Genomic DNA, 26,929 nt, shown 5'->3' with positions numbered 1-26,929 from the left:
AACTTCAAGAGTCTGACACTAAGTAGTTTATTTTAGGCATATTTAAGCACAGCACAATTTGGGAAAAGTTTTCTGGTTATAATTAACCCAATCTCTTGTGCACAAAAAAACTTATGACATGACTACATCAAAACTCTTTGTAAAGTACAAGAGACATGTGACATCTTCCATAAAGATGGGTTCTATAGGTTCACTGAGAAAATAAGCTTAAGATAAGGGTGTGGAGGGGGTCCAGTGTGGTCTCTTTCAGCCACAAGAGTGTTAAAGGCTATTAACCACTTCTGCTCCCAGCCTTCCTGGCTGAAAACGGATTGTACGTCTCTCCCTTTTGAGAGACTACCCTGTGTGTTTGACATTCCTGGTTTCCCTAGTGCTTCTCTGTGAGCACAAGAAATTCCGGGCCTCTTACATAGCACAAAACCAGGCATAGTAGAGCACATGTGAAATATCAGCACTCTGGAGGTGGAGGTAGGTGGATCAGAAGTTCATGGCCATCTTCAGCTATTTGTTGGGTTCAAGGCCAGCTTGGGCTAGAAGGAGGGAAGGAAGTAGGAAAAGAAATGGACCTTCAAGGCTGCCTCTGTAGAGGGGAACAAAAGACAGGGAGGCTCAGATAGCAAACTTGTTTGTCTGATTTTTGCCTTTGCAGTTTGAATAGTTTGCGATGTGCTTAAAAAAATAAGTTGAAGCATCCTGAAAAAGCATTCAAGACACCTCGTTATCTTGACGTGATAAACTCAGGTTTCAAAATCGTAGGTACAATGCAACCCCTATTTTTGCAGAGAAGAGTGTGTGATACATCTCCATACAAAGAGGAATGTTGCATTAGTTGGTATTTTCACTGCAGTTTATTTGACATTTTTTTCTGATAAAATACAAACAGTAGAAAAGGGCACAAACCCCGAAGTCCATGCCCCCCTTTCTTTGAATCCTGTAGCCTGTGCTTAACTTATCACATGGAAAATGTCAACAGACATTATGTCTGAGGTGGGGTACAGCAGGGGACAGCCTCTTTTTGTGACTTCCTGGGACTTCTCATTTTCATTGGTGCATTTATATTTCTACGAAGAGAAGAAAAATACATTTTATTTCTTTGTATGTGCTGCATGCATGTGCATGTGTTCTTGGGTGAATTCATGTACACCTTCAAGTGCACATTGAACACACGCATGTAGAAGCCAAAGGTCAAAGCCAAGTGTCTTTCTTAGTTACTCTCCACTTCATTTAGCTTTAATAATTTATTTATTTTTATTTTATGTGCTTTGGTGTTTTGTCTGCATGTATGTCTGTGTGAGGGTGTTAAATCTTGGAGTTACAGACAGTTGCTACCTGCCATGGGGGTGTTAGGAATTGAACCCAGGTCCTCTGGAAGAGCAGTTAGTGTTCTTAAGCACTGAGTCATACCTCCAGTCCCAGCCCCTTGAATTTTTTTTTCAAGACAGGGTTTCTCAGTGTAGTTTTGGTGCCTGTCCTGGATTTCACTCTGTAGACCAGGCTAGCATCAAACTCACAGAGATCTGCCTGGCTCTGCCTCCCGAGCACTGGGATTAAAGGCGTGTGTGGCCCCTTGATTTTTTTTAATTAACTTATTTTTATTTCGTGTGTATGAAAATTTCACCTTCATGTATGTAAATGCACTGTGAGCATGTCTGGTGCCCATAGAGCTCAGCAGAATGGCATCAGGTCCCTGGAACTGGAGTTATGGATATTGCAAGCTGCCACGAGGGCTTGGGGACTACTAGGCTCAGGCAGGTCTGCTGCAAGAGCAACAAGTTAACAGCTGAGCCATCTCAACAGTCTTGCTCTCCCCAACCCCACTGCACCCCCATGAAATGGGGTGTCACTTTGTAGCTGAGGCTGGCCTGGATGTTGCTATCTTCCCGTCTCAGTACTGAGATGCAAGGTGGTGTGTCACCATGCCTGGCTCAAACACATCCCAGTGCTGTGAACTGAAACAGGCTTTAAGTTTCTACTGCTTCTCAATTCAACACAGGAGAAATACGCTTCGTGTGCCCCCCCCCCCATTATCACCCGCTGCACCCTCCACCCCTCTCAGTTTGGGAAGCAGATTTGGGTGATAATTATGGGAAAAGACTCCTGTACTACTCTGAACAAAATCCCCTTCCTCTCTGCCTGCTCTGGCCTCATGACCCTCTGTCCACCAGCCTCCTTGGAGAGACAGGATGAGTGTCACAGAGAAACCTGTTGCCCTGCTGGGACTCAGAGGGACTCAGCCCAGGACCCATCCCCTGCCTCTTTGCTCATCCAGAACTGTCTGGAAATGGATCTGAACAAGGAGGAGAGAAGGGAAGCACGCTGGTTCCCTTTCCCAGAGATCTTAGGTTAAAAATGACTGGCCTAGTTAAAACCGCACCTTAATGAGGCTTCTTTCTGGCCTAATTGTCACCATGGCAATGACCCCCGGTGGCCATCTTTAATTAACTTGGAATCAGAGTTGCCAAATGAGCTTCTCCAGTAAATTGCTCAGCAGCCCAGGCAGTCACGCGGCCCCTCCTCTGTCCTCTGCCCTCTCTGCTCCTGCACATTGAGGATGATGAGGCAAGAAATTCTCAGCCTGGTTTTTCTCTCCACCCTCTGGACTTGCCCGCCATGGCCAGGGGAGGAGCTCAGACCTAGAGCAGTGGGAACAGTAGTGATAACAGCTTCACAATGCCAAGTCCATCATACACATTATCTCCTTCAGTCTTCACAACGATGTTAGCCAGGGTGGACACATTGTTGTAACTCATCACCTTTTCCTGATAAGGAAACACAGGCCCAGAGCAAGTCAGTAGCTGGCAGAGTTGAGGTTACACCCAGGCAGTCAGGTTCCAGGATCAACACCATAATGCCTCTGCTGGAGATGAAGTCCGTGGGCTCACATGTTTCTTTGGAGCTGGAGTGGTGACTTTCCAGCTGTGCGACCTTGGGTCACTCACTTCACATCTGTGACATGTTTCCTCATTTGAAACAGGGAGTGTAAAGCATGCCAGTGGGGTGGGCAAAGACCTGAGCGGCAGTATCATGGCTACCAGAGTCTCCCTGTCGTCTTCACCATGATGTGGTTCTGGAAGCAAGATGATACTGAGGTCTAGATAAGAAATACCACCACAGACAACCTTGACTCCACAGTTCCTCTCCTGATCCTCCCCCAATCCCTTGGCAGATCTTTGTGTTTGCTCTTCAAGACAGGGTTGCTCTGCATAGATCAGGCTTCCTAGGATTCTCTCTATAGACCTGGCTTGAACTGCAAGAGCCGCCTGCCGCTACCTCCCAAGTGCTGGGATTAAAGGCGCATGTTGCCACCGCCGCCGCTGCCGCTGCCACCACCACCTAGCTTCCTTGTCAAATCTTAATGGCTCTCCCTTCACAATATACCAGAATGGAGCCAGAGCTCAGCAGTGGCTCCATCCTGACAGGTGAGAGGAGGCAGGCACCAGATATTGATAGAAAGAAGGAGTCTATTGACTGCAGCTAAGATTTTGTTTTATTGTAAATGATATGAAGACTATAGATGGATTTTAGGTGCCCCTTGTAAAGGCCACTCTAGTTGTGCATGGTGACTCATACCTGTAAGCCAAACATGTGTAAGGCACAGGCAAAGGGACTGTAGATTCTAAGTTATCTCAGACTGCACAGGAAGTACCTGGACTACAAACTGAGACATGGTCTCAAAGAAAGGAAAAGAGAAAAGAAAGAAGGAAAGAAAGAAAGAAAGAAAGAAAGAAAGAAAGAAGAGAGAGAGAGAGGGAGAAAGGGAGAAAGGGAGGAAGGAAGGGAGGGAGAGAGGGAGGGAAGGAGGGGGGAGGGAGGGAGGGAGGGAGGGGGAGAAGAAGAGGCTATTGGGGAAGAAGGAAATATTCTAGTGCTGATGGCGTGGCTCAGCGGTACAGTGCTTACCTGGCTTGTGCATCTGGAGAGGGGACAAGCGTGATCACACACATTGAGCAAAGCATGGCTCTCCTGTAATCCCAGCTATTGGAAGGTAGAGGCAGTAGAATCAGGAGCTCAAGGCCAGTCTCGGCCTGTGTTACATGAGATCATGTCTAAAACAAAGCAGAGGGGCTGGAGAGATGTTCAGTGGTTAAGGGTACTGGCTGATCTTCCAGAAAAAGAGGGGTTTGAGTCCTAACACGTACATGGTGGCTCACAACCATCTGTAATTCCAGTTCCAGAGGCTTCAATGCCCTCTTCTGGTCTCCTTGTGCACTAGACATACATGCAAGATATATATATATATATATATACATACAGATAGATAGATAGATAGATAGAGATAGAGATAGATATATAGATATAGATATATATGTGTGTGTAATGTATATGTGTATGTATGTGTGTGTGTGTGTGTGTGTGTATATATAAAAAATTAAACATCCAGGCATGGTGGTGCATGCCTTTAATCTCAGCACTCAGGAGGCCTAGGCAGGCAGATCTCTGAGTTCAAGGCCAGCTTGGTCTACAGAGGGAGTTCCAGGACAGCCAGGACTACATAGAGAAACTCTGTTTCAGGAAGAAAAAAAAATCCAAAAGATAAAAATAAGTGATTTTTTTGTTTGTTTGTTTTTCGAGACAGGGTTTCTCTGTGTAGCTTTGTGCCTGTCCTGGATCTCACTCTGTAGACCAGGCTGGCCTCAAACTCACAGAGATCCCCCTGGCTCTGCCTCCTGAGTGCTGGAATTTAAGGGGTGCACCACCACCGCCCAGCTAAAAATAAATAATTTTTTTAAATTAAAATCAATAAAGAGAGGGAGGAGGAAGATCTCTCTGAGTGCTGAGTGAGGAAAGGTTGGAAGGAGCAGCTGGAAGCAGTGAGATCCACTAGGTGGCTGCCGGGATTTGTTGCCAGACTATAGTGAATCATTTAGCTGTGTCTCTAAGCAGGAAGGAGGGCGGTAGCTGAGCCACAGACCCCCTGTAGGCGACCAGGAAGTGCTGGCCTGACTTTCAGCACCACTAAAAGAACAGCTCTCCACCTGCTAGGCCAGCAGAGTTCTGTGAACACGACTAACAAAGCTTTCTACGTCCAAGAGCAGGGCGTCCTGGGGGATGAGCCTTGGCATCCTCCTTCTGGGAATATCTCACCTTTGAAAACCCGTTTGCTGCCTTCTAAAGCGAAGAAAACCACCGCGCGCTGCCTCTAAAGGCCTCTGGGAACCCACACAAGCTCCCCACCTTGGGAATCCGGGATGTGGTGGGATCTGGGAGGGCACACGGTTAAGGCCTCTGAACTAGATTTTTTCACTCCCAAGGCTGGAGAACTAAACACGAAGCCAACTCTTCATCGGGATGTGGGAAGGGACAGGTGAAAGAGTACTTGGCCGGGTCTAACCACAGGGCTTTCTGCCCTGCAGCTCTGTGCAGCAGATCTTCCAGAGAACAGGGCAGTCTCGTTGACCCACACACCTGTGGCCACACCCTCCCTCCAGGGCAGTGGTGCCTCTGTGGGACTCCATCCAGGGGCCTCTTTGCACGTGGCCTCCCCTGCACGCAGCCTAGTTCTGATGAGATTCTCTCTCTGGTGATCAACATGATTCCCTTTCCAAGTTTGGATGGTGCCACTGGGGCTCCCTGGAACTGAAGAGCCCACTTAGGTTCTTCTCTGGAACCTTCTCTATCGAGATGCTGAGAACAAGGTTTTAAGACCTGAAGGGTTTCCAGATTTCATGCTCAGAAATGACTTCCAGATCTCCAGTCTCTCAGCTTCCCTGTGGAGAGAGAAAAGGGGGCAAGGGTGAGACCCCCAGCCTTAGCCATTCCCCTGAAGTCACCTCTAGGAACCCTCCTTGTGCCACAGTGCTAAGCCTGCTGCAAACCAAGAGTTCTCTGCCAATGTCCAGGTTCACACATAACTCCCTGGCCAGCACACTGACTCCCTGGCCAGCACACTGACTCCCTGGCCAGCACACTGATTGACTCCCTGGCTAGCACACTGACTGACTCCCTGGCCAGTACACTGACTCCCTGGCCAGCACACTGATTCCCTAGTCAGCACACTGACTCTCTAGCCAGCACACTGACTCCCTGGCCAGCACACTGACTCCCTGGCCAGCACACTGGCTGACTCCCTGGCCAGCACACTGACTCCCTGGCCAGCACACTGACTGACTCCCTGGCCAGCACACTGACTCCCTGGCCAGCACACTGACTGACTCCTTGGCCAGCACACTGACTCCCTAGCCAGCACACTGACTCCCTGGCCAGCACACTGACTCCCTGGCCAGCACACTGGCTGACTCCCTGGCCAGCACACTGACTCCCTGGCCAGCATACTGACTCCCTGGCCAGCACACTGACTGACTCCCTGGCCAGCACACTGACTGACTCCCTGGCCAGCACACTGACTGACTCCCTGGGCCAGCACACTGACTGGACATCCTCTGCATATCCCTGGTGCTTTCTGCACTGGGCTGGATGCTGGTACTCACTGACTTGGTCCTCAGAAGTCCCTGAAATGGATCAGGTCCCCACTTTGGAACTACCCTACCCTTAAGGGACAGTGGGTGAATACACAAATGAGGCTGTGCCCAGGTCAAGGTTTCTTAGTGTGACTGTGAAGCCGGCGGACCTCTGATGAAACTTTCTCTCTTACCTCCATCACTCAGTGAAGATACTTTTCACTTTGATGATTTCAATCTTAGTTTCTCTACTTTTGAAATAGGGGACAACCAAGTCCCTCCCAGGAGGGAACCAGAAATGAGCCACTGATTCCAGAGCTCTCTTGGGGACAGTTTACCCAAGAAGATGACTAGAAGAATCTTTTTTCCAACCCCCAGGTAAGCTATTTCTCAGAAACTTTCTGGACCCTCTGACTTCTGCTGAGCTCCAAGCAACCATTTCTTGTGAGCTGTTCAACCACACTGTGAGCCCTGAGTTTGCATTTGCATTAATTAATAAAATCATTCTTGGGTCAGGAGGTGGAGCCAGCAACTAGTTGACAGAAAGTAATCATAGGGAGTCAGAGGAAGTTGGGAAGATGGATAGAGAGATGCACAGGAAGCAGGAGGGAGGGACTTTGAGTGTGGAGGTCTTTTTTGGTTTGGTGGAGTGGAAGAACATGCTCTGAGAAGGCGGGGTAGCTGATTGCTCCTCAACCTCTCCGAGCTAGCAGGTTTTCACTCCAGTCTCTGACTCCCGAGTCTTATTGATAAATAGAATGATAAAGATTTAGTTAGAAACCTTTGGTGGCAGTGGCAGGAGGTGGATCCTGCCGAGTCACCGCCTGAGAAGTCGGCCAGTAACGGAGGAGCTGTGGTTACTGGCTGGAACAGCAGCAGGTTCAGGTGCAACCACTGTGCCAGCAGAAAAACAAGTTTTCATCTGAAAAATAGGCAATCCCACTTTACAACTGGGAAAAGTGAGGCCTGGAAGTCAACTGTCCTACTTTTCTCCATTTCCCTAAACCAAGACCCCTGGTGAGGGACCTCAGCCTTCAGCCAGTCACCATAGATGCTCCTTGTCACCCCTGGGAACTGCTGCTGTTGTTGTTACCATACATAGGCCAGACTGGCCTGAAACTCCTGTCTCCGCTTTTACAAGTGCTGGGGTTTACAGCTTCGTACAACCATGCCTGGCTGGTCTCAGAAACTAATTCTAAAGAGGCCTAGGGAACTACCAAAGACTTTTACTCACTGCCCCAGGGACAAGAATGTCCATCCCCGGGTTGAGGATTTAGCTCAGTGATAGAGCACTTGCCTAGCAAGCTCAAGGCCCTGGGTTCGATCCTCAGCTCAAAAACAAACAAACAAACAAATTAATTAATAAATAATGCCCATCCCCTACCCCCCTTCTTCCAGACATTGGCTTCTTCACCCAAGCACCAGAAGAATGAGACTTCCCTGGTGAGGGAGGATTAAATAAAAGAAAATTCCAGCAATACTTCCACCATGGTGTCCAGACAGCCTTCCACAAGGAGTCTGCATCTTCCAACTGGCTGGTATTTTGGCTCAATGTGTAGAAGGTGTTAAATAACCCAGCTGGAAATGCGGAGCGTGGGGACTCGAACCCACATATACCTGAGCATCTGAGAGGGCAGGAGCCAGGCTCTGGATCCTGCTGGACAGAAGTTGGAGAAGGGGCATTGAGAGGGACGAGGTCTGGGGAGGGTTTCCACGGTGTTATAGCAGGAGACCCTGTATTCGGTGACCCCTGCACCTGTGCTCATGGGGAACCAAGCAAAGGAGCCCCTTTGGACTGTCTCCTTCCCAGATGCAGACGCCAGACCACACCCTGCCTGGGGCATGCCTGTCTGCTCTGGAGCCAGGAAAAAAAAAAAAAAAAAAGTCTGCCGTCTTTGCCCTTCCACATCTTTCTAATTCTGGCATTTTTAGAAACCAGGAGGCAACTGATTTTTAATTAGCTGAAATGGTGGACTGTCAGGGACTCCAGTATTTAAAAATGTCTGTGAAAACAACTATTACGTGCACATATAGCTGCCCTCATTTTAGCAGATATACATACCAGGGTCCTGGATTAGCTTGTCTTTCCACTCTCCACCTGCCAGCTCAAGGTAGTGGACAAGAAAATCTGGCGTGGCAAAAAGTAGAATCCGGAATGACACTCACCGTCAAGGCCACATCCCACAAGGCAGCTCTGCTATTGCTAGAGTTGGGACTGTGCAAGGGTGTGTAAGGGTGGGAGACTGGGTGTGGTCTTCACCTCCACGCTGCTGCACGTGGGGACAGTTGTGCCGCGCCTCCAGCTGTAAGGAGTAGCAGTGGGTGCCTGCTCTGAGCCTACACTGGGGCACTACAAAGAGACTGTGCCCTCCGCTAAGTGCAGGTCATCACCAACTCCACAGGGTGGCCTGGGGACTGTCTTCAGCTTTGAGCTTGCAGCTGCCTAGACTTCTGCAGCACCCAAAGCCAGGCGGCGCTGCAGGGAAAGGGCCCTCGAGCTAGGGAAGTCTGGCTTTTGCAGTTATCCTAGGGCACCTCACTTTGTCACTGGAGCCTCCAACTTCCCTGCCTTCCTTCAGATACACTGCACACAGTAGGTGGTGGGTCATGTGTAATTTTCTGGGTCCCTCCCTGGCTCCTGAGTGCTCCGGTGCCTTGGGCTCCCCCTGCTGACTCCGGCGGTAACAACCTGAGCCAATGCAGAAAGCTTGTTTCTCCCCCGCCTCCTCTCTTCTCCCTCCCTCTCTCCCTCTCTCTCCCTTCCTTCCTCCCTTACTTTTTTCTTTCTCTTTCTTCTTCCTTATCATCATCATCATCATCATCATCATCATCATCATCTCTTATATTCTAGTAATATGACCCAGATCATCACACATCACTCAGGTGCTCTACAGCAGAGTTATGCCCCATCCCTAAAATCATGTTTTAACTTCAAGGGACTCTCTGCCTATAATTTTCTCCCCTACCCAATCCCGGACTCTGACCAAGTAACTCATGAGAGGATGCCAAGATCTTATTTTCACACAACCTTATCCTGAATTTAAAGGCTAAAATGAAAAGGTGCTCTGATGTACCCAATACATACTCACTGAGAACTCTAGTATTTAGCACCATGGCTAACACTAATTGAGCACTTGCTGTGTATGAGACATGGATGGACTCTGGATATCAGCACATTTAACCCTCACAACCATCACACTGGGGTGGAACTGTTATCATCCCCACTTTAAAACTGAAGATATCCAGGCCCTAAAAATCAGTACCCAGGGTCACATAAAACTAGGAAATGTTTTAAATCCAGGTAATTCCCAGAGCCAAGGCCCCAATCCCTATATTATAGCAAGGAACATTGCGACAAAAAAAAAAAAAAAAAAAGAAGGAGGAGGAGGAGGAGGAGGAGGAGGAGGAGGAGGAGGAGAAGAAGAAGAAGAAGAAGAAGAAGAAGAAGAAGAAGAAGAAGAAGAAGAAGAAGAAGAAGAAGAAGAAGAAGAAGAAGAAGCCAGGAAGTGGTGGTGCACACCTTTAATCCCAGCACTCAGGAGACAGAGTCAGGCAGATCTCTGTGAGTTCGAGGCCACCCTGGTCTACAGAGTGAGTTCTAGGACAGCCAGGGCTACATAGAGAAACCCTGTCTCAAAATAAATAAATAAACACACAAACAAGAGCTGGGCATTGCTGCAGGAGAACGGCTTGCAAGTTTGAGAGAAGCCTGGTCTACACAGCAAGTTTTAGGTCAACCAGGGCTATATAAGCATTACATTAAATTAAATAAGTAAAAACCACAGGGCTGGAGAGATGGCTCAGAGGATAAGAGCACTGGCCGCTCTTCCAGAGGACCCAGGTTCAATTTCCAGCACCCACATGGCAACTCACAGCTGTCTGCAACTCCATTTCTAGGGGATCCAATACCCTCATACAGACATACATGCAGGCAAGACATCAATGCACTAAAAATAGATAAAATTTTTAAAATAGTAGAGAACCTATTAGAAGTTACTTCCAAATGCCCCTTAACAATCATTTGTAAATTCTTTCTACAAAGAGAATGGAGGAGTGTTTTGTTCAAGTAGAGATGCTGGGGGTCAGTGATCATTTGTACCACCAGCAGTTATAACGTGATAAGGGTCACCCACATTTCTCAGGAAGATAAGGTTTAAAAAACTTGCAAATGGAAGATGGAGAGGAGGCTCAGTGGTTAAAAGTGCATAGTACTCTTATTGAGGATCTGTCCAGTGTCTCGAGACCACCTGTAATTCCAGATCCAGGGGATCTGACAGGCTCTCCTGACCTCTGCATTCTGCAGCTTGGCAGCTGCATTCACACACACACACACACACACACACACACACACACACACACACACACACACACACACACACACACACACACACACGATACTATATTTGTAAAATGTGATTTTATTTGTATATTAATAAAGTTGCCTTGGGGTCAGAGCAAGCCATAGCAGAAGCTGGGCGGTGGTGGTGTACTCCTTTAATCCCAGCACTTGGGAGGCAGAGCTAGGCAGATCTCTGTGTGTTCAAGGATACAGCCAGCATGGTGATACACGCCTTTAATCTCAATACCAACCACAAAAGACCTGAAGGTCTGTACACACAGGCAGTGACAAGGAGGTCATGTGGCTGGGTTTACAACCAATGAGAAAGCAGAACAGATGGTCTATAAAAAGAAAACACACACAGAAGTAGGTCTCTTGAGGAGAGGAAAGACAGCAGAAGCAGTGAAGGGTAAGGCTCTCAGCTATTGCTCTGACCTCTTGGTTTTTAACTCTGCAACTGGCTCTGTGTTTCTTATTTAACAAGACGGTTACATCTACAACATAGTTCAAAACTAAAATTAAAAATAAACATGCCATTGGCTGCATTTGAGAACTGACTCACTTCTCTTCGATGCTTTCTACTGAAACAGGGTCATCAGCCTCATCATTGGTCTTGGGGACCCTAGCAGGCTGCCCCCACTGTGGTCCTGCATATAGCTCTGGCTTGGGCCAAAAGTGCTATGTTGTGGGTCCCCTGTGAGAAAGCCATGGCTGTACACATAAAGTCTTAGAGTGGAGAGAAGCTGGAAGAACAGTTGATTCACTATTTCTGTCACATGGGAACTTCCAAGGCACCACACTTATGAGCAGAACACAGGATATTGAAAGGGCCACTCCAGGCTCTTGTGCTACCATTCCAGTATGGAAGCTAGACATGCATTATATGACTTTTCTCCTGGCCCCAGCCGTTCTTGGTACCTTATATCATAACTGTATATTAATAGTGTGCATTACTCACCGCCGTATGCCAAGCCCTGTGCACAGAATCTGACACAGATTAGAAGCTGCATTCATTGATCACATGCCCTCCACAGCATCTGTGCCTTGTGATCACTCCATCTTCTTTTTTTTAAATCCTCACAGAAATGGGGCATTTATTGCTCCTCTCTGGAACTGCTTCTCCTGGGGGCCACTTAGAAACCTGGGTTTGCCAGAATAAAGAGTACCCTCTGAGCTTCTCCTCTGGAAAAGTTACTGACTGGCCAGACAGCCTCATGCCTGCCGTTTACTCTTAAAGCCTAACCCAGTAGAAGCTTCCCCCAAAAAGAGGTTTCCTCTTCCCAAAGGCATGGGAGATCTGAGGTCCAGAGAAGAACCCAACCCACCTGTATTTTTTTTTTCCGGTATTCTTGAATGTCAATCATGAGGCTTACCCTAGAAAAGTAACAGCATTTGGGTCCACAGCATTTTCCTGTGTCAGTATGAACAGAGAATGTCCACAAATCCACAGACCTATGCGCATGTCAATCTAGTTAAACACAGTCTAACTATAGGTTTAGGAAGGAAGCCAGAAGTAAGTCTGTATCCTTGGGAGGAAAGGATGGAATTAGTTCAGAGCACATGAACTGGTTAATGCCCATTGCCACAGAAGATCTGGGTGTGCATATGTGAGTATGTTTGTGAGTGTGTGTGTGTGTGTGTGTGTGTGTGTGTGTGTGTGTGTATGCATGCACATGCATGTGTGTTTATAAGCAACACTCCCCTCAGGATGGTTTGCCTGTGTGTGTGTGTGTGTGTGTGTGTGTGTGTGTGTGTGTGTGTGCACAGACAAGACACATTGTAATTTGGTTCTATGTCTGGAGGACAGTGCATGTGACATATATGTACATTTATTACTCTTTTCCAACCTGGTTTGTGACAGTGTGGTCCTGTTCTAAGCATGCATGTGTCCATATATGCATGCACATGCATGTTATTTACAATATAATCCTAAATTATTTGTGAAAGTAACTGTGTATGATATGTATATTTGTGTGTTTAAATGTACAGCCATTTCTAAGTGAGATCCAAATGGCTGTATAGTTACATGTACACTCTTGCTTACTATTATACCCACAATCCCATGAGTATATACGGGTCCTCTGCCACAAAGGCTGAGCCAAGCAGATCCTGGGGCTGGCAAAGCACCTGGGGAAAACCCTGATGAACCTTTGTCTGGAGCCCACTCCCTGTGGCCTCTAACTTTCTGCTCCTGGCAGGATCTCAGATGTCCCTGGTCACAGACTACCTTCCCCAAGGAGTCCCTTTAACTCGCAGTCCCTTTGCCATCCAGGGGGCTGAGAGTTGGGGGATATTCATCTCGAGAGTTTTTGTTCCGCCTCATGAAAGGCCTCAATGGCTGGGAATACCATTCTAATTACGGGGAAGCCCGGCTTATGTGGGGGACACAAAGGGCTGTGGTCTCATAGCAGCTCCTTCCAGCCGTCAAATAAGGCTGTCTAATGACGGGGTGAGAGCTCTGAATGCCTAAAACAAACTCAAAAAGGAGGGAAAATAAAGCCGCCAGGGGCTTAAAATATATTAAATTACCCTGAGTAGGAGCCGTGGTTTTGCAAGCACTGGTTCGAGAGGCTGTCCAGGCCGTGAGTCCTGCTATTCACGTGGGGGGACAGGGGTCAGCAGGTCGGTGGGGAGGGGCTCACAGAGCCCTGGCTCATTCTCATGCTAACATCAGGGACATGCTGCAGGCTTACTGGGCTGGAAAACAGAAATGAATTTGCCATAATCCTCCTCCTCCTTCTGCAGACCAGAAGCTTTGCCTAATTGCAACCCTTGGAGCCTGCTGGGCTTTGGGACACAGCCACACCCTGGAGCCAGCACCCCACGACCCTCCCACCCTCTCCTTGGGGCTCAGGGATGAGTGCTCCAGGGCTCATCTAAAGGAGCAGGGAAAATAGAGAGTAGGGGTCAATGGGCAGTAGAGGACCAGGTGTGGAAATGTGTCACACCCACTGTCTGAAGAAGTGGTTATTCCCAAGTCACAGCCATCCCTTTACACATGAACACACTACCCAGACACACATATCCCTTTATTATTCTACCACCTTTACACACAACACTCCACAAATGCACACTTTCATAGGCACAAATACATCTTCATACATAAACAGACACATGTATCCTCCCATAAGCAAACGCAACACACACACACACACACACACACACACACACACACACACACATTTTTCTCCTTCCCTCTTTACTTTTGATAGGGTCTCAGCATATAGCCCAGGTCAGCCTGGAACTCACTATGTAGTCCAGGCTGGCCTTAAATTCACAATTCTCCTTCTTCAGTTTCTAGAGTAGTAGTATTACAGGTGTTAGCCACCAAATAAGGTACCCAGAGTCCTTTATAGACATTCAGGCATAAGGCACATTTCTTCTCAAGTGGGGATATGCTACCTCCCAGACATGAGCAGTGTGGGGGTGTGGGGTGGGGTGGCATGCACACACACACACACACACACACACACACACACACACCTTCAACTGTGACCCAGAAGCATGGACCTGGTACAGTTTCATTGTTTAACAGTAGAGGATATTGGTGCTCCAGTGACAGCTGAGAGGTGGCTCTTTGCCAGCCTGAGCTGAGTCAACACTGTACCTTGGATAAATCTGTCCCACTCTCTGGGCCTCAATTTCCTGCCATTTAAGGGAATGCTCAAGTTGGTTGTGGAGTACATACCTGCAACCTCAGCCCTAGGGAGGTTGAGGCAGGAAAATCAGGAGTTCAAGACCTACCTGGGTTACTTAGTGAAACCCTGCCCTCCACCCCCACCACCAAAGAGGAGAGATTACTTGAACTAAATGTTCTAGACAAATTCGACCAGCACAGAAGAATTAAGAGCCATCTCAGGGACTAAACCTTCTGCCTCTCCCTGCTTCTGCACACTCAATGTGAACACATGCACACACTGCTGGCACGCACACATCTCCACAGTGCGCCCAACAATGACTCCCTTCAGTGTTCACGTGGTTATAAAAAGATCTTCTGTGAAGCAGTAGCCCGCATCCTTCCTGCCGTAGGTGGGGACGCCTCCTTCCCACCCACCTTCAGGCCTGCTTCGGTAGCTTTGTCCAAGGGACTGCCAGTTTGGTATACAGTGATGACAGGTGTGGCTGTGAATCATCCAGCCCCACAGTGTGGCGCCAGGGACCCAGGAAAAGCATTCAAACCCGCTCCTTTCCTCTCCCAGGGCGCCCTCTGCCGGCGGGCCTGTAATAGACGGTTCTGGAGGAGGCCGCTTGAGCACGCGCAGCTGCGGACCTGACCCTGGAGTCCAAACAGTGAAATCTATGCATCTGTGTTCTCCGCTCCACTTTGAGGCGAGCTAGGAAGCTGCACAGCCAGCGTGGAACCAAGACCACGAAACTAAACCGTTGGGGAGCACGGAACTGCAGCCCCTTGTCTGTAAGGGTTCTAGAAAACACCCTGCCTCCTCCATCCCACACAGATTGCTAGTGGGTGAACTTGTGTAGAAGGCATTACTGCCGAGGTTGTGTGGAGTATGAGCACCCGGAGTCGGCCCTGGCTGCTGATCTCCAAGACACTCCAGGCAGCCTAAGAAAGCGCGTGAAAAGCCCTAGCAAGAGCAAGACCCTATTTCTCACCCACCACAGACCGAGAAGGGCAGGGCTCAGAAGCTTGCCGAAGCCTGCCCTTGGGTGATGAACCAGGGTCTAGGGAGACCACAGCCAGTTAGTTCTCTCTGGTGGCTAGGTCTGTTGTAGTGAATGAGGGCATCGCCCTGCACCACAGGTGAAGATCCTTCCCCGCCTAATATCCCCAGCCGCAGTGAGTGCTGTGTGCGCAGCATGTCGCCAAGAGCAGGGGCAAACGGCCCCAAGATGAAATTCGCCATATGTAGGCTGAATCCTTTCAGGGAATCAAGGAGTTTTCAGAAGGAGATAACATGGGACAACAGGTTCCTTTTCAAACCCGTTTAGAGGTTAAGTACCAGCACCACATGCCATTACCATGTTTGGGGGCCACAATTGCTTCCCCCTCCCCGGCAGCATGAGACAGCCTCTGCAACCCCCATGATTCCTTCTTGGCCCTCACTGAGGCTATAACAGGCCAGGGCCCAAGATAGGGGCAGTGGGAATTGGGAAGGAGAGGCTGTGTTGTAGAGATCTAAGGAGGGTAGTGCTTTGAGCACAGGGAGAGACATCTGCTCCAGGCCTTTCCTGTGTGTCCTGAGTCCAAGAAGAAGCGTCTCCACGTGTGTCCTGTTCCCCAGCAGCTGCTCCAGGCCTCTGACCCAGCGACCGCCCCAGCAGGTGGAGGCACCAAGTCTGAAGCCATGCACTGCTCTGTTCCCACTGGACTCGGCTCCATCCCAACCCCCCACCCCAGCCTTTGGGAGGAGTGGGCCTGGTTCCATGTGGGATGTGCACCAAAGGTTTGACCCAGACAGTGAAAACCTGAGCACTGGAGGGAGCAGCTCCTGCTATGATCTGTTGCCCCAAGGGGAACCACTCAGTTCCTGCAACAATCAGCCTCCCCAAACCCATAGATTTGTAAAGAAGTACACACACTCGCCATAAGACATTCCAACACTAACTCATAAGGTCAACTAATTTGGATTCCGGAGTCCTCTACAAGGGTCTTCTCCAAATTAAAGGGTCCTGTGGGGTTCAGATCCTGAACCCCTGGGGTGGACACCAGAGAGGTTCTTTTTTTTTTTTTTTAAGCTATTCCTACTTTTAAGCCTGTCTTCTAAAATCATGTATCCCTTCTGTGTCCGCCCTCACTCCAATGCATCCTCAACTTATCAACTACTACCTGCTAATGACAAAGAGAACCAAGAGCTTGTCATCTTCTAGAATATTCCTCAAGTAAATGGCTGTGTTTGAGTTGAGTTTCTGATATGCCAGGACTGGAGAGGATCTAGAAAGTCTGGTCTCTGCACTCGGGTGGAAGTTTGGGACTAGCCAAGGACTCCAGGACAGCCATGGTTCTCGGGGTTACCTGGAGGTGCCTTCAGCAGTCTCCTCCCTCACCTGGTCTAGGCATGCAGTTCGGTAGTTCACGGTCAGAGTCCCACCCCCACTAGGTCGGCTTACCGCTCACAGAACTCAGAAGCCCTAAACTCCTTCCTAATGCTTGGCAAGGGTCTGGAAACTGGGTGTGCAAAGGAGAGGGACCCCAGGATTTGCACTCAAGTCTTGCATATCTGAACATCCAGAGCATTCAGATCCCGGAATCCCGGCGACCACCTCCATGAACCATGCGAAGGCCGGGTGTCAGAGCTGGGCTTAGCTCTGGGCTGGTGTTTGTAAACACTGAACGAAATCAGGAGAGCTGAAGGAAGACAAAGCGACTTCCCCCCCCCCCACACACACACACTCATTTGGAGAAATCTCCCCTTAGCCTTAGCAAACACTTTCATTTTCAGAGCTGCTCGTGGTTGTCCCCAGGTCTGGAAAATCGCTGTGCGTCTGGACGAATTCCACCCCGGGAAAAGTCCTGGGAACAGGCGCCACGCACACGGAAAGCCCAGCCGTCTTCGGCGAGAATGGATAGGTGGAAAAGAGGCGCACCCCCAGGATGCCAACCGGCTACTTGCGGCTTACTCTCCCGCCTTCGTGTGAACCTAAAGTGCATAGCTGTTAGCTTCAGCTTTTATGCCCCCTGGCAGGCAAGTAGGAATGTATTGGCAGGGCAGGCTACCCCCTCCCACCTCTGTGCATTCTGAACCCTTGGTTGCGAAGGCAAGCTTACTTTTTCGGTGCAGCCGGGTTCTTGGAAGCGCCACTCCACCCCATCCCTCGCAACTGGCCTGGGTGTTTGCAACTTGTGTTATCCAGATTCTTATATTCCCCGTCACAAATGCTCAAGACTTAAAACCCAGATCAAAATATGACGCCCGAGCGGGGAAAGTGGGGGAGTATGACAGTACAGTGAGGCACCAAAGTTGGTAGGAATATTTATTGGACGTCTCGGACCTCTGCTTCCGGTATTTTGCCCAGTGTCCGGGGAACCCATTGGGCAGCGTGTCTGCAGGTTTATGCAAGTACGACTTGCAAAGCCCCTGTGGCAAACGCAGAGCGGTGCTGACTTTTCCTATCAATGGGAGAGAGAGAGACGCAGGCTATTGACCCAGCGGCCTCCTCCTCTCGGCCTATTGTCGCGGCTCAATCACGCACTTACCGGAAGAAAAGCGAGTTTATTTTAGCTTGGAGGAGCCTCGTGGTGTGTGTGTGTGTGTGTGTGTGTGTGTGTGTGTGTGTGTGTGTGTGTGTGAAGGGTGGGGGAAATTCTGCAACCAGGACTGTGCAGATGGGTTGAGGATAGACACTTTCAGAAAAGGACCAATTTCCCTTTCACAATGAGCGCTAAGTACCTGACAAATGGGGCTGGTGTTTATTCATGAGCAGGTACTTTGGAGATGGCGATTAGAACAGCCGCCCGCGCTGCCTAGCCAAGGTACTTAAAGCCGGGCAGGTGCAGCTCGGCGCGCGGCCCCAGCGCACAAAGCCCGGCGGCCGCCGCGGCGCGGAGAGGGGGCGGGATGCGGGGCGCGCGGGCCCGGAGGGCGCGCCGAGCGCAGGCACCTTAGCCCTTTGTTTCTCTTCTGGAGCCAAGGCCACATCACAGAGGGGCGCCCCGGGAAAACCTCCCCTCTAATTACCAGGAATTTCCCTCCGACCCTCCTCTGGGAGCCCAGCCGAGCAGCTTTCGGGCTGGAGGCCGCAGAGGCTCGTGGGATCTGGCCTTGCGTTTACATAAATGTCGCCTGGGAGTTAACTATTGGCTAACCAGCTAACTAACTGGACAACTAGGACGGGACGTGGAACCCCGGCCTGGGAACCGTTCAGGCACCCGCCGCTGAGGCGCCACCTCTGGCGGTGCGGACCAGCTCGGGCTTTCAGGTTTTGTTTCAACTCCAAAGGGAGAAAATTGGGGTCTGTCTCATTCTCCAGTTTGCTGGCGCCAAGGGCGTGGGACAAACCCTGTCTTGCCCTGGCCGCGGCGGCGGAATCCCTAAGTACCACTGGCTTCAGCGCGGCCTCACTTCGGCGGCAGAGCGAGCTTGGCGGGAGCCGACCCGGGCGGGCGCAGAGCGCAAGCTCTCCTGTGCTTAGCCTCGGGACTGGACGGGACGGGACGCAGACCAGCCGCCGCGGACAGCTCCGGTGCCCGGCCGGGCAATCTGTGTGGGGCAAACCCCAGGCTGCTAAGGTGCTGCGTGTTCATGATGTCCCGAGGTCGGGGACACCAGTGGTGTGCGTCCTCCTGGGGCCTGTCTGGATTGCTCTCTGTTGTTGTTGTTTTAAATCGTTTCGAAAAGCCTGCTAAGATAACTAATCTCCAGTCTACAGAATCAGACAGGAGAAATGGGTTTCAAACAAGCTGGGTTCCCCTTGAGGAGAAAATTCTTTCAGGATGATAGCAAACGAGGGGCAGGGAACTGACGTTACCCACCAGCAGGCCAGTTTTACATTTCCCATGGCGAATAACCCGACAGCTCTCCCTTCTGAGACACACTGTACATATTGACATCCATTAGAGACTTTTCTGGAACCTCCAGGTTAGAATAAATTATAAAGATACGATAAACCTGATTCTTAGGCAAATCCGATATCCTGATTGTGAATGCCATGGCAGAGACATAGAGAAGAACAGTAGGAAGGAAGGTCGGAATTAGGGTCCAAGGGCCTTAATTGCACAGCCATCAGCTTTGGGCAGGACAGGCCGGCGAGGCGAGCTAGCCACCATGCTTAAAAAAGAAGGCTTGCAAGAAAGGAAACGCTTCTCTTCAAGACTCCTGTTAGGGCCTGAGTTAGAGTTCCAGGGTGAGTTAATTCTGGAAACGCCAGAAGAGACAGTAGGATGAAGGATAACAGTACTGCCAGACGGGCCAGAACCACTAGAGGTCCAGATGCAGCGGGCACTGCGCTTAGCTGCTTGGCCAAGAATAGCTTTCTGGCCCGACAACCTTGAGTAAATGTTTTGAGACGGAGGAACTCGAGATTCCTCTGAAGTTCCTAGTCTAAAGGACACTAACCCTGCACCGCTCAGCGCAGAAAGCAAATCAAGTCCTACAGACGCACTGACAGGCTCTGCCGGATCCCAGTCGCAAAGTGACTGCTGGCCCCTACTTGGAGCCTCAGATTCAGGCAGGCAATGAGAGATTGGAACCGTGAGAGGTAGACCAAAGAAGCATGTGAAGTCGTTTATATATTTTTTTTGCTTTCAAGACTTGTTTTGGTCTGAGACAGAGTTTCTCTGTGTAGCCCTGGTGGTTCTGGAACTCACTCTGTAGATCAGGCTGGCCTCGAATTCAGAGATCTGCCTGCTTCTGCCTCCCGAGGGCTGGGATTAAAAGCGTGTGCCACCACTACCTGGCTGCTTCCAAGACTAATCATATCTGCGTTCAGGAGGAGGGCTTGTTGGTACCACCACCCTGAGTGATTTCTTTCACATTAGGATTTTAAACAAACCATAGCAATATAATAATATTCTTAGGGAAAGAGAGATGGCTGGTTGTGGTCCCCGTCCCCGTCCCCCCTCCAGTTGACCGGCCAGTCCTCTACTAAGTTTTTTTTTTTCTAGGAGAGTTTCGGGCTAATACACTTTGGGGCAGACTACCTTAGGGCCTGGGTGGGCATCCTTGGCTTCCAGCAAAGCCTCATTTACCAAGGTCAGTTGCTGCAGGGGCTGAAGTGTCTCCCTCAGTCTACTGAGTTAGGCAGGCCTTTCGAGTTGCCATGCAAAAGCAGGACACAAAAATGTTTCTTTGGATCAGACCTGGTGCTCTTAACTTTGACCTCAGAGTCAACAGAAGCAGAAATCTTTCACCCAAGAAGAGTTGGGTCTGGATTTGGGGGTGACTGGAGTGGAACAAAATTCTTTACTCTGGCTGTAACGCCAATACTGTGTGTTTCGGTTAGTTGGTGATACAGCCTATCACTAACACTGTATGTTTCCGTTAGCTGGTGATACAGCCTCTATGTCCGCCAGGAAAATCCGGAAAACTCGCATCCAGCTTAACAACCAGTGGAAATCATTACAATAGAGTTCTAACCAGAAAGTGCAGGCCCCCACCCCAGCTCCCTCCTCACTGCAGCAAGTCCCTAGGTTGGAGTAGGGTGAGGTGGATCCTGCCTACAGGAACTCAGAGGAAGTACATCTCTGCCTCCTCCTTCCCCATCCTGTACCCTCTGTGCCATTTTCCATCTTGTTTCTGGATTTGTGATGGAGTCTCTGGTCTAGAACTCAATTTTTCAAAATTATTGAATCGATGTGGAGTAAGCAGGGTCCCCCATCCACCTTCCCCTAGGTAGAGCACCTTCACCCTCCTCGCCTACACACCCTCTCTGTGGCACCCTCCAGGCTCAGGGAGGTGTCTTTGTCTTCCTTCAACCAACGAGAAATGGAAGTTCAGAGAATGGATAGAAAGTGAGGCTCCCCAGGCATGGAGAGACATACAACATTCTTCCTGGCATTTTGACTTCAAATTCAGATTGGTCTTGACATTCTTTCCTCCTTCCAAAGAGAGGACATTTTCCAGAGGGTTCTGGCTCTCTGAGCACATTTCGCCTCAGGTCCTCTGAAGCCCTTGAAGACCATCTGGATCATCTTTTTTGCTCTACTGGCACCAAGGTGCCCAGCAGTGTGGGCAGCTGAGCCGGGAACAGTCTCTAGTCCAGGCAGCAGCTCTTCCCTCTGAGGCCTTTGCACTCAGTTCCAGACTGGCTGGCACCTGCTGAGTTCTGCCAAGACCAAGATTGAGTGCAGGTGCCCAGTTTGACAATGACTTCAGGCAAGTCCTTTCCAAGACTCAGTTTCCTTATCCACCAAGAGACGGAGAGTTGCAAAAGAAGGCTCCTGGCATCTCTAAAGAAGTAGGAGGGTTGCTAGGTGTGTAATCCCAGCATCTGGGAAGCTGAGGCAGGAGGATTGCTACAAGTTGGAGAACAGCCTGGGCTAAAGAGTGAGTCTCTACCTCCAAACAAACAACAGACAGACAGACAGACAAGTTCAGAAACTTGTGACAGAAAGTAGCAGAAGGAAATCTCCAGAATTCTTAGGACCTTCTAGCAGGTAGATTTCAGCTGGGGAGAAACCCTGGTCCCCAGTCCCCAGATAAGCAGTAAGATCATGTGTTTGGTATGTAAGCCTCCGAACCAGGCTACCTGGGATTCACATCTGACTCAGATGTTCCCACTATGACTCTGGGCCACTTTATTTCGTCTTGGTGCTTTGATGTTACTAATACAGATTAATAACAGTATTGGCATCATGATCACAAATGGGCTGATACACGTGACCCGGCTTAGCTATTAATGTAATTTCCTGAGACCTCTGAACACAGCTCCACCCTTCCCAGTCCTCTTGGTCTCTACCACAGAATGTCATTATTTCTATTCTTGTACTGCTGCTTGGGGACTGGCCAAACACGCCGAGTCAAATGGTTCTCTGCCTTAGTTGGAATCTTGTTTGTTGTGGCTCCTACTGGGGATGGAACCAAGGACCTCACATGCACTGGGTAAGTGCCTCTACCACTGATCCAGTTTCCCAGTGGCCTTTACTTATTGCCTGTTAGAGGAGTCCCGTTAGTCTCCTGACTAACCACCACAGGCAGAGGTGGCTGTGTGTCCTCTGCTCACAAGGATGAGTAAAGGAGAGAGAATCCCAACTGACCCATCTCACCAGGGAGGATCCCACTCAAAGGCAGGTAGTAGACCTGTAGCTCACATAGCTATCCCAATGTTCTCTCTTCTGTTGTATAACACACACACACACACACACACACACACACACACACACACACACCAGCTCCACAAGGGCAAGGGTGTATCTGTTTTGTTCTCGGCCTCATCCCCAACGCCTAAAACACTGACTGGCACAAGACAAACCCTGGATAAATAAACATTAATTTTTCAAAAGGTGGCAGAGGTAGCCAGCCCAGTGACAGGGTCTGTTTTGGTAGCAGGATCTAGTCTTATTTTCTATCCAGAGGTGATGGTTAACCAATCTATGACTAGGAGAGAAAATAAGAACATGCTTCAGATCTACCCATCTTGGTCTGGAAGTCTCTCAGTTATCCATAGGGACTCCCCCCCCCCCCAATGTCCACTCCTCCAACCCTTTTAGAGAGCAGAGCTTTCTACGTGTCTGTGTTTAGGACCCTGTGGATCAGTGAGTCTTTCTTGGCTGTGGGTAGTGTCATTTTCTAGACTCAGCTCATCTCCCCGTTGCTTTTTTCAAGCACCGAGAGACCAACCCAGAGGGTCAAATTCTTCTTGTGTTTTGGAGTGGGAAGGAAATTACAGTACCAACTATTAGAGATGATTGGTATTCACAACACTGTCTGCCACCCATGGGTTCATTGAAAATGTCTCGGGTACCCAGTCAAACAGCATCACCCTCACTGCAAGTCCATGAGACCCATCAGCAAGCCCATTTTACAGATGAAGAAATAGAGATTTGACCCAAGTGACAGGTTTGTAAAGAATGAGGAGCCAAATGAGGATTCAGAGAGAGGCTTTAAGGGCAAGTCAGAATCTTGGCTGCATACGTCTAAACCACCTGCACCTCTTCCTAGTTGTGAGGCAAATGGTAAAGTCTCCAGTCCTCCTTTTTCTCTTCTTCCAAGGGGGCTAAGAACAAGATCCATGTCCTTTAATTGAGAGAACTTCAGGATTAGATATATACAAATAATAACATCACCGTCAATGCCTTCAATTTATGCCACTCTTTGCAAACTGTGGCTGCCTAGTGTGTCCTTATTTACCCACTTATGAATGGGGGGGGTGTTGGAGGGAAAAGAGAGGTTCATCTAAGACGTCACGATTCCCTAGGGAGAATCAGGTGGATAAGACCTCTAGTCCCAAGTTTCCCCTGAGGAAGAGAAAGAGTCTAGAACTGCCTCCATAGATTTTTTTTTTTTTTCAAACCAAGAAAAGTCATTTAGGGGACTAGAGAGATAACTCAATGGTTAAAAGCATTGGCTGCTTTTTCAAAAGATCCAGGTTTGATTCCCACACTCACATGGCAGCTCAGTTCCATCTGTAAGTCTGAAACTCCACTTCCAGAGGATCTGATGTCCTTTCTGGTTTTTGAGGGCACCAGGCACTCACGTGATGTGCAGATGTGCTGGCAGGCAAAATACCCATATTCATCGGATAAATAAATATATATAAAGCTATTTTGATTTCTTTTCTTTTTAAGGAATAGAAATTTCTTCCCAGACTCCTCTCTCATGAGCACGTTGGTACCCATGACTAAGTTGGGCACAGTCGCACACACCTTTAGTACCAGCCCTTGGGAAGCAGAGCCACGTAGATGTCTGAGGCTAGCCTGATCTACATAGTGATTTCCAGGATATATATATATATGTGTGTGTGTGTGTGTGTGTGTGTGTGTGTGTGTGTGTATCCAACAACACACAGAGCTGTTGGTGACAGGTCTGGTGGAGCTGATCTCCACTTTTGGGGCACACTAAGGCTTTGTCAGAGGGTCCTAGCTCTTCCAGGCCACCCCACACTCAGTCAGATGGAGTGAAGAGCTGGATGGTGTTGAAGGGGCTCTCTTCTGCTACTTCTTTCACAAGATACTGTAAAGCAATTTTTTCCCCACTGAATGTTTTCCCTTTCTTTTTAATAGAACCCCTGGGAGAGCCTTTATCCTCTCTTTCCATGGTCGCTGCTTGCGGATGAGACCCCCAAAGTTATGGAACAGAAGGATGGAGGAGCTGAGAGCTTCTGACGGTGAAGTGGATATTAAAACCAAAACAAATGCGAACTGAAAGCTGTTTAAATGGATGCTGTATCGTTTTTAAAATTCATCTATCCATAAACCATTTCACGTATTGATAAATATTGACAGTACAGCTGAAGATGGAGAGAGAGAGAGAGAGAGAGAGAGAGAGAGAGAGAGAAAGTCTGAACAAACATCCTGAACAAGCAGAAACTCGTCAACGTTTGGCCAGGCAGTGTCCCACAAATGAGAAACCAGGGAGGAGACCACCCCCCAAACGAAGAAAAGGAAGGAACACACGGGAAGCAGCTTGGCGGTTGGGGTGGGGAGCACACACTTCTGATTCCCCACGTCTAACTTACTGTGGATTCAGAAACCGACTATCATGAATGTTGGGACAGTATGTAAAGCAGTGTCGCATAAACGACGTCCAATCCAGAAGAGGAGAGTGAAAGGCGGCTCTGACGCAGGCCTCCGTGTCCTTTCAGAAGAGGGCGGGGTGGAAAGGGTAACCTCTAACTTGGAAAGTTGCAGAACCGGGCATGCAGGAACCGAAGGAGGTGTTAGAGGCAGAATAAAGTTCACAGCATTGACACTGGGTTTCAGCCCACCTCGGCCCACAGCAGCAACCGGCGTTTGTCACAGAACTTTCAATAAGGTGTCTCGGAGAGAGGAAGGAGTGTGCACTGCTCTATTAGCTAAGAGTGATTCCTCTATTAGCTAAGCCGCAAGCACACCTCGGTCCTCCTTCCCAGGGGGATTTGAGTCTGAGGAGATATCCTTTAACTCTGGTACCCTCCCTCCCTGCTAAAATCTGAGGTGCACGGAGCCAAAGAGATGCAGCCGTGGAGGCCAGGAGAGTGTTGCGCAAGAAAGATGGTGAATCAGCTGCCCTTGGGAAAGAGGCCAGTCAATGTTCTCTCCCAGCCTCCGCAAGGCGCCCCTGACCCAGTACCCATCCCTCCCCCCCCAAGTCTGGCACCCTCGAAGGTCTGGAGCGGCAGCGCGCCCCCGTGAGGCCCAACCTGGAGGTTTGGCAGCGCGCAGTTGATTACGCTACTGGTCTAGGTCGGTCCGGCCCGGAGTGGGGCGGGGCACAGGGGTGTGCAGACCAACCCCGCCAAGGGTCCTTACCTCCTCGCGGGCATCCGTCCGTCCAAGCTCAGTTTGCTGCTGGGACTGCGGGGCTGGGGAGGCTCCCACGGGCTCGGACCGCGCACATCCCCCCGCCCCGAGCCCCCAGACCCTTCGGTGGCCCTGAGCAGGGTCGCTGGGACCCCGGCACAGACATCGCGCGGGCGGGAGGAAGCGGCTGCTGCGGGGCGCGGCGAGGGGGGGCGGGGCGGGGGTATCTGTCGGGCCCCGCCCGGGAGGGGGACGTGGGAGCGCTTATCCCGGAGAACAAAGGCAGCTGGGGATGGCTCCCCCCCACCCTCCTTCCTCCGGGGGCCTGCCCCTGAACTTGAACTTGTACTTGACACTTTGTCCGGAAGGTGGCGAGGAAGCTTGTCTGAGTCGGGACAGGACTCGCCAGCCACCTTCGGTCCGGGAGGCCTGGAGAGCCTGCTCTCCGCTGGGACCCTGGGGAGCCCTGATCTCCAGGGCCCAGTCTCGCTCCAAATCGCCCGGCGCTCCAGGGCCCTGGGGTTCCGGGCTCCCTTGAGACTGAGGGTGCTGAGGCCTCGGGTGTCGGGACCCCCAGCCCCAGGCGGAGCCTTGCTCCCCGCCGCGCCCCTCCTCCCGATCCCGCGCCCGGCCCGCCGCCGCGCTGCGCGGGGCAGGCAAGATTCTCTGCACGTCGCGTCGGCAGGCCCTATTCAGCCGCTAATTGAACGTTAATGGCAGGTGCGGATGAGGTCACCGGAGCTGGCTTTTCTCACACATTTTTCATGCAAATTTGCGAAACTCTAAACAAATTTGAATAAAAAGCTCTTTGTGCCGCCCGCCTCCTAGTCTTCTCCTCCTAGCCCGGGATCTTGGCTCCTCCCGGTGCCCTGGGGCTCCAGCCTGCAGTTCTGGCCGCAGGATCGGGGCGTCCCGGGGAGTGCCGCCTGGTAGTCGATGGTTTGGGCTCAAACTACTCGGTGGTTCGGGCTGATGTGAGCCGGCGAGAGGGTTTTTCATTTAGCATCTTGGGGTCAACTCAGGCTGGCCAGCCACCAAGCTTTTAGGGAGGCAGTGGGTAAGCAAGCGCCTGGTCAGACAGGCATTCCACTGCAGACATCTTCACATCTCAGCAGCGCTCACACTCACGCCGGCCACCGGCCACGGTGAACAGCTTCTTGGTTCTAATCCTCTCTGTAGCTTAGATGGGGCTAAGGATGGAAGGTGCCCAGCTATGCACACCAACGCCTGAGGATTAAATGTAATTTGGGGCTGCGCAAGCACTTAGAGCTGCACTGGGAGCAAGAAAGTGTTAATTATTGTCTGGGGTACAAGGGCCTGTGAGAATGAAAACTGATGAAAGCATGATTGTGGTTT

General features: G+C 50.1%; 1 protein-coding gene and 1 long non-coding RNA gene across 2 annotated transcripts; both read right to left on the bottom strand.

Annotated features, from left to right (window-relative positions):
- Positions 1-833: 833 nt before the first annotated feature.
- LOC118583998 lies at positions 834-3,690 on the bottom strand. Its single transcript, XR_004944989.1, has 2 exons — positions 2,375-3,690; positions 834-1,061 (listed from the first exon to the last, which is right to left on the bottom strand). It is a non-coding gene; the product is annotated as an uncharacterized LOC118583998 (long non-coding RNA).
- Positions 3,691-3,811: 121 nt separating this feature from the next.
- Positions 3,812-26,572, bottom strand: LOC118571446 (basic proline-rich protein-like). Its single transcript, XM_036170497.1, has 4 exons — positions 26,395-26,572; positions 25,583-26,261; positions 5,086-5,708; positions 3,812-4,065 (listed from the first exon to the last, which is right to left on the bottom strand). Exons 1-3 carry the CDS (start codon positions 26,570-26,572, stop codon positions 5,615-5,617), a joined length of 951 nt encoding a protein of 316 aa, XP_036026390.1. The 3' UTR covers positions 3,812-4,065; positions 5,086-5,614.
- Positions 26,573-26,929: the final 357 nt, after the last annotated feature.

Source organism: Onychomys torridus, chromosome 1 (assembly GCF_903995425.1).
Source record: "Onychomys torridus chromosome 1, mOncTor1.1, whole genome shotgun sequence".
Lineage (NCBI taxonomy): Eukaryota > Metazoa > Chordata > Mammalia > Rodentia > Cricetidae > Onychomys > Onychomys torridus.
Note: the sequence above shows the minus strand (reverse complement) of the source record. Positions and strands in the feature narration are given on the sequence as shown.